The 7629-nt window shown below is 65.8% G+C and overlaps 1 protein-coding gene across 1 annotated transcript in view; it reads right to left on the bottom strand.

Annotated features, from left to right (window-relative positions):
• Positions 1-4644: 4644 nt before the first annotated feature.
• The window catches only part of AQP8 (aquaporin 8), an 18344-nt gene continuing 15359 nt past the window's right edge, over positions 4645-7629 (bottom strand). The window contains exons 3-6 of the mRNA XM_019512774.1: positions 7115-7241; positions 6182-6396; positions 5167-5301; positions 4645-4801 (exon numbers count right to left, since the gene is read on the bottom strand). Of these exons, the coding sequence (XP_019368319.1) occupies positions 4759-4801; positions 5167-5301; positions 6182-6396; positions 7115-7241 (520 nt within the window). The 3' untranslated portion in view covers positions 4645-4758. The remainder of the gene's footprint in view (positions 4802-5166; positions 5302-6181; positions 6397-7114; positions 7242-7629) is intronic.

The following is a 7629-nucleotide window of genomic DNA, read 5'->3' as shown; positions in this document are numbered from 1 at the left end:
GCCGGTCCAACGAGCCTCCTCCCCTTAAGCGTCCCAGGCACTGAATGGACCCTCTCTCCCTTCCTCCCCGACGCTGGGACGATTTGGGTGTGCACAGTGCCGGGTCCAGCAAGGCAACCCCAGTTACGAGCGGGCAGACACAGCCGACGTGCTGCCTCCCGGGGAAGATGACTGAGGCAGGACTGCTCAGCCCCGCTCTGGGGACAGGAGCGCTGCTCCTCCCAGCCGGCCCCAGCACTGGGCTCCTGGCCCTATGGCCACCCCCTGACCGGTTTCTTTGCTCCTGGGGTGTCCGTGCGCCAGCTGAGCGCGTGGCCCCTAGGGAAAACAGCTTGCATTTTGCAGAGGCAGCTCCTCAGGACAGGACCGAGCTAACCGGCTGTGGGAAGCACCTGGCGAGGGCTGGAGCCCGCAGCTCCATGCACACCAGGGCTGGCACTCGCGGGCGCGTGCGTCTGAGCTACCTGGCCACGGGGTCCAGCTGCCACGGAGCCGTTCTCAGCCCCAACAGTGCAAGCGGGGCCCTGCTTCCACCCCGGGTGCCGCCGTCTCGTCTCCCTGCTCCACCTCCGAGGCAGCCCGCGGGTGCATTAGGAAGGGGACCGAACCCCCAGCCTCGGCCTGGCAGGTCGCGTGTGGGGCTGGCAATGGATCCGCAGCCACGCAAGCCGGGTCAGGGCAGCGCCGGCTGGTCCAGGGAGACACCTGACTACAGCATTAAACACGACAGCAAAACCTTCCTCCTGGTTCCTCTGAGCTTCCCCATGTGAGGACGACCACTGCCCAGCCCGGGGTCCCCCCCAGCGCCATGCCCAGGACCCGGGAACAGGGCGAGCCGGCCGCCGGGCTGGAGGAGCAGCTTTGAAGCCCAGCAGGGTGAGGGGGCTGGAAGACCACCGGCTCACGTCCCCATTGCACGGAGGTGGGGCGCTTCCCGTCTCAAAGGCCTGGGCACGGCTGCTTTGGTGCACAGGCCCCATCCCGACGGAGAGGGGCGTCTCAAGCGGAGCGGGAGGCTCTGGCCTGTACGGGGGGAGCACCGGGACATCGGCACCCCAGGGGCTGGGGAAGAGAGGACAGATCCCTGACGCCATCACTGCCGGGGTGCCAGGAGCCGCCCCCAGGAACGGGCCCAGCGCCCACCGCCCCCTCCCCAGTCATGCTATGAATAACTGAGCTCAAATAGCTCCTGAGTCACCGCCCGCTCACACCGGGCCCTCCGAGCTGCGGCAGCTTCGGGGGCGTTTCAGCAGCACGCGACATCAGGAGATGCACCAGCGGGTCGAGCCCCGATCCCGCAGCCCCTCCGGTGCTCCCAAGACCGGCCACAGACCGGGGGATGCGGAGAGGACCGGAGCTGACGTCCCTGCAGCCCAGGCGATGAATGAAGCACGGGGCTGCGATTAGACGGAGTGAGGGCAGAGCTTAAGAGTCACGCCAGGCCGCAGGGCCCCATCCGGCCTCACGCCCCGCGTGCTGCCCCCGGGGCTGTTCCCTCCCCGTCCAGCCCCGAACTGGAAGGTCCTAGGAGCTGCGACAAGCCGGAGGGAGCGCGGCGGGGAGGCAGCGCTGGAAGGAGCGGGCAGAGGAGGCAGGGCCACGGTCGTGGTCGTGGCTGCAGCAACCCAGGCTCCTGCCCCAGCGCCCTGCCTGGTCTTGCCTGCCCCCAGCCGAGACCCCCACCCGGCTCGCCCCCGTCTCCGGCTGCCCGTGCCTGCCCCGTCCCAGATCCCAAAATGCAGCCCGGCCTGCCGCACGTGTAATTGCAGGGGAGAGAGACATACTTTACATCTTCAAAGCACATGAAGTGCTCAGAAGTTAATTGATATTTAATTAGCATAAATTAAGCATTTTAATAACACTGAGGGAAGGGGGAAAAGAGCCCATTGCGCTGCTCCAGCTGCTGCCTGACAGATTAAACAGGAGCACGCCGAACACACCAGCGGGAAAACAAGGGGGCTGGCGGAGGAGAGGGCCGCCGGGGCGGGCGGGCAGGCGGCTCTGCATTTGCTGCGCTCTTGGCTTCAGCTGTCGGCGGCCCCCCGCAAGCCCCCGTTCCCCAGCGCTTCCTGCAAGTCGAAGAGGAAGGGAGCGCCTTCCCCGTGCTCCTCTGCCCCGCCAGCGGTGCCAAAGAGGCAGCTGTTGTACAGACACCCTTTGAAACCGCGGCGGGGCCTGGCAAAGCCGGGGCCACGCGGGACCGGGAGACGCTGGGTGCCAGAGCCGGCTCCACGCCCGTAGGACGGTGCACGCGGGACACGTGGGATCCTCTCTGCTCTCAGGGGGACACGGAGGGAGCTCGGGAGAGGCCGCGACACTGGAGGAACCGGAGGGCTCGGCTTCCTTCCCAAAGGGCAACGAGGGGCTCGCTCCGCGCCAGGCCTGCAGCTGCCCACGGCAGGGCCCCGAGCCTGCGGGGACCGGCGCGCTCAGCCCCCTGCGTGGGGTTGCGGGGACCCTGCGCGAGCCCTGCAGACGTCCAGCGCGGGGCCGGGGCCTGCACGGCTGAGAGGAAAACTTCAGCTCAACTTTCTCCCTCCACCCGATGCTGCGGGGCTCCCGGCTCTCGCCCCCTCGCTCGATGCAGTTGGGCTTTTTTTAAGGGTTGCTATGGCAACCGTCCTCGCAGCATCTCCGGTGGGTGCCACGCCGCTCGCCGCCTTCTCTCCCGAGCCCGCAGCTCCGCCAAGCCCCGGCCGTGGGCTCGCCCCGGGGAGCTTTCCTTGCCACCTCCACGACACGGCCCTGCCGCGTCAGCCCAGCGCCCGGGCACTGGCACAGGGGGCCCAGGGTGGAAGAGACACCCCCGCCCTGCCCCTCTCCTGCACCTTCCCATGCCCAGGCTGCCCTCCAATACCCGCTCGGCTCCCCCTCCCCAACCCAGGCCAAGGTCCTTGCCTTGCCGGCCTGACCCCCACCCGGGCGGCTACACAAAGGGAACTAAGGGGTGGCAGGTGGATCTCTACTGAGCGGAGGTGGCAGGTGCCACAACGGGGCCAAACTCCAGCGTGTTTTTCCTGGGAGCGGCGCATGGCTCTTCTCAAAACAACGCGCCCTGCCAGGTTTCCAGCGCTTCCTCTCGGACACGTGAGCACTAGATTTTCTCAGTTAAACGCCTGTTGGGACTCAGTGCTGGGAAAACAACATGTTTTTCTCTAACCTCGTTCCTGGAAGCTGCTCAAGCGTCTTGGCGGAAACTTTCCAGAAGGATCCAGCCTGTAGCAGGCACCTGGCATGGGAAACTGGGGGCTAAACCGTGAGAACGTGCAAAATCGTCAGCAGCACAAAGCCTTTCTGTGGCACCGTGTACTTTATTGGCTAAGACATCCCACCGCGCCTTTGTGGAGCAGGTCAGCATTGCTCTTCCCATTATACAGATGGGTAAACTGAGGTATACAGGGGGGGTAAAGTGATTTGCCCAAGTCCACACTGGGAGGCAGTGGCAGAGTTCTGCAGGGCCCAGGGACCAGCTGCCTACAGAGGCTGGAGCCAGGCACTCCTGGCTTTCTCCCCAGCTCCACAACCACAGGGCTCCCTGGCTCCCGCGCAAGCTCGGGCTCTGATTTTCTGTGCAAACCCCGTGCACTCAGCAAGCTGCCAGCACGGTGGGTCCGTCACCAGCACACCTGAGCACCGCGCACACAGCCTGCGACACACTTCTCCTGGCGGGACACTGCTGTTCTCCCCGTTGTACAGGTAGCGACCTGCTCAGGTCCACAGGTGGCACGTGGCGGAGCAAGGACTCGAACCCATGCCCCTGAAGCCCTGGGCAGGTGCCCTTGCCCCCGAAGCAGCAAGATGTCTCCTGAGGTGGCAGCCAGAGACCTGCTCCTTGCTGGAAAAACTGCTCCATGCACTTACAGCCACAAGCGCCACGAGGGGCGAGGACAGGATCAGGCCTGGCCCCACGCGGCCGCGTGTCCCTGTGGCTCGGGACCGCTCGTTCCAGCATCCCCTGCTGGCCGGTCCCTGCACCAGCAGCGCGGCAATGCAGGACTCGGCCCGTCGCAGGCAGGAAGCGCAGGAGCGTGCATGCCGGGGGGCCCGCAGCGGGCAGCATGCCTGGCTCGGGTGCCGGGGGGTGGAGACCTCCTTGCCCGTGGGCCTGAGCTGATCCTTCAGCCCCTTTGTTCCCCTAAAGAGTTTCAGGATCGGCCGCCCGGCACGGGGGACTCCCCTCATTGCTCTGCTTTGGTTCACCTCTTGGGGCTGACAACAGGCAGAGCGGTCAGCCGGCGCTCGCAGCTGGCACGAGCCGAGCCAGGACCCCGTCTGCCAGAGGGGTGCAGCGACGGGGTGCCTCCCACCGCCCGGGGGGCCTGGCGAGGGCCGGGAGAGAGCTGCGGTCCCCGGAGCAAGACGACGGAGCATCCTCCAGGTTGGAGAGGCCGAGGGGCAGCTCTGGCCGCAGCCAGAGCAAGTCAGTCCTGCCGGCCCCTCCGCACCTGCGCTCCAGGCTCCGGCCGCGGCTCGGCCTCGTCTCGTCTGCCCCCCGGGGCTGGCCAGTGCCCAGAGCTGTGGGGTGCAGCCACGTAGTCCCATCCTTCATGACAACCCCGCAGGTCTCCGCAGCTTCAGAGGCAAGTCCCAGCACCGCCGGCCCACCCGAGACACGCACTCCCCCCACCATGCCGGAGATGCCACGGCCTGGCACGGGGCCGGCAGAGCTTTCCTGCGCCCGAGTCCGACCCACGTCCCGACCAGCAGGCACTCGCACGGGGCCACGGACCCAGCCGAGGCACAGTCCCGTGCCCGGTCTCACTTCAGAAACAGGCGGATTTCCCTGCCGCCGAGCAGGAGCCTGGAGGGAGGAGAGCAAGGGTGGGTCAGCACGAGTATCCGGGCCCAGCGCCTGCCCCTGCCGACATTTTCCGGCAGGCGAGCGGGGGGCAGGCCGGGATCCCAAATGAAGCCTGGCCCCAGACACCCCTCTCGCTAATGCTTCTGGAGTCTGAGATCTGGCTCGGGGTCAGGAAGGGCTGGGCAGGCCCCCGCAGACCCCTGCCCAGGCTGGAGGCAGGAGCCAGGATGGGCTCCACTGTTTGGTTCGGGAAGGGGGACCAGGCAGAGTGACAGCAGCCGGGGTTGGGACACGGGACCCCTCCACACCCGGGCAGACCGCCCTCCTCCTCCCTCTCCCGCCGCGCGCAGCGTCTCAGCACCTACCTTATCAGCAGACTGGCGAGCAGGCTGGCTACCATGGGCCCCACCCAGTAAAGCCAGTGATAGTCCCAGTAGTTTGCCACCAGCGCTGGCCCGAAAGCTCTAGCAGGGTTCATGCAGGCCCCCGATACCGCGCCCCTAGGAGAGAGGACACGGGAGCCACCGGTCATCCGGCTAGTCCAGGACGCCGCGGACAGGTCGCTTCCGCAAGCAACCGGCTCGGCTGCAAAGCCCGGGGAGCTGCCCCGAGTAGCCGGGGCTACACAGCAGCCCGCAGTCCAGCCAGACACATCCGGCCGGCCCTGGTGACACGGGCCTAGCCGGACGCGGAGAGCGTGGAGCCGGGGGGCGCGGGCCGCAGCGGGCGAGGGGCGCTGGTCCTGCCCCTCCGCAGAGCAGAGACGTTTGTGCCTGGCCCGTCGCCTGCGAGCACCGAGCGGCGAGCTCTGCGTCCCACTAGAGGGGGCCCTGCCGTAACCCAACAGCCATTAGCGTTCATAATTGCCGGCTCTCGTTATCTCCTTGCAGGCAGCGCGCGCTCAGGCCGAGCCGGCTGGGCCTTTCCTCCTAACAGCAGCGAGAGCCCGTGGTGAGAACCGGCTCCCAGCAAACCAGCCGCGCTTTGCTGCCGGAGCGAACGGCGCCAGCGGGGCTTTTATCCGCACGCCAGGACCCAGGGAACAACTCGGCCTGGCTCAAGACCCCTGGCCGGTCGGTCCCCGAAGGTCGGCTTTACTGACACCTTCCTGTGCGCTCGCATCGCAAGCTCCCCGCTGAGGTTTCTGGGTGGTGCACGGTGCTGGACAGTCAGGGAAGGGATTGCTGCCCAGCACAGACCGCAGAGCCTCTCCGGGAGGAGAGCGGTCAGACCGGTGCACTGCGGGGACTCAGGCTTCCCCCCGTGCCTGGGCCTGAACGGACACCCGTCTGCTCTAGGGACCGCGCTCAGGCTCCCCTGCTCGCTGGCAGGCAGCAGGCACTGGCCGTCCAGGTCTCCAGGGAGGCCAGGCCCACTCACCCGGCCAGGATGTCCGCCGTGACCGTGAAGCCGATGCAGAAGGGTGCCAGAGGGGTCTTGGTCTTCTCATTGATGGCTCCCATGCAGACAGCCAGGACCAGGAACAAGGTCATGACGATCTCGCCCACGATGGCCGCGGGGATCTGCTCATCGGACGTGATGGTGGAGAAAGCCCCGCCCGTGGCATTGACGTATCTCTCACCTGCCGTCATGGCCTAAGAGAACGAGGCTTGGGCTTATTCCTCTGCATCGCAGGCGGTTGGACACGTGGGAGAGGTCGTGTCGGTCTACTCCCGTCATTTACTTTCTGAAAGTCCCCTCTAACAGCTCGTTCACACGGACCCTCAGCCCTGAGATAACTAGAAGGGAGCTAGACCCCATCGATCCTAGCAAAGCTAGGAAGGAATTATCCTTGTGCATCTGCCTAGTGGTTTCCAAAGGGCTGCTTGGGAGTTTATAAACACCGTTGTAGCCAGCAAAGGAGGGGAAGGTGGTTGCAGAACAGGACGCCGAGATCCCTGCGGCTGCAGAAGACGTTTGCGTGCGTCCTACGTCACTAGCCCTTGCCATCAAGTGCCAACGAACAAGCCCCGGGTACCAGGGACAAGCACATCCCCGTTGACAACCGGCACCCCTCAACTCCCAGCAGCGAAGTACTCGCCCAGCACCATCAGGTGAGTGTGCAGGAGAGCGGGGTGTCCAACCCAGGTGTCCTGGCAGAGCCAAAACCAGAAGGAAGCCCAGTGGGGGCTGATGCTGGACCTCTCCCCTGCCCTGGCCTCATCCCAGCATCATGGGACAAGCTGGTATGGAGCGGGGCAGAACCCCCCAAACACGCCCTGCCCCGCAAAGGCCTGTGCCCGTGGCTGCGATGACCCCCCTCAGATTAACCCTTTCTGCTCCCTAACAAGCGTACGTCTCCGACGGCCATACCTTTGCCAAGGCAGCACCTATCGCCCCTCCGCACATCTGGGCAACCCAGTAAGGGAGGAGCAGCACGATGTTCAGCCCACCGATCAGCCACGCCGCCAGGGAGACAGCTGGATTGAAATGGCCACCACTGCAATTAATCAGAGAGAGTCGTTAAGAGGTTCAGCCCTTGGGCCCCATCCCGCCAGGGCTAGGAAGCTGACCCCCCTGAAACCACACCTGGGAGTTGGGTTCAGACCTCTTTACACATCGTGGTTTTTTAAACCCAACGTCAAGGCAGGTCTGGGCGGTGTGTGCCGCTTGGAGGCTTTAGCCAGGCCGGTTCTGGACGTGGGATGACGGGTAAAACCAGGTGCCACACTGGCAGCCGGCCAGACATCACAGAGAGCTGCAACCTGACCACAGCACAGCTTGGGGGAGCTGGGGGTGGCCGAAACCAGGATGGGGCGGAAGGGAGGTCGGGGAGACGGTTGCTGCTGGGCAGAGAAGGGCTTGCACGGACAGCTCCCAGCCTTGCA

The sequence above is a fragment of the Gavialis gangeticus genome, unplaced genomic scaffold (genome assembly GCF_001723915.1).
Source record: "Gavialis gangeticus isolate Ggan-Ray unplaced genomic scaffold, GavGan_comp1, whole genome shotgun sequence".
Classification (NCBI taxonomy): domain Eukaryota; kingdom Metazoa; phylum Chordata; order Crocodylia; family Gavialidae; genus Gavialis; species Gavialis gangeticus.
This window is presented reverse-complemented; position numbering and strand designations above follow the sequence as displayed.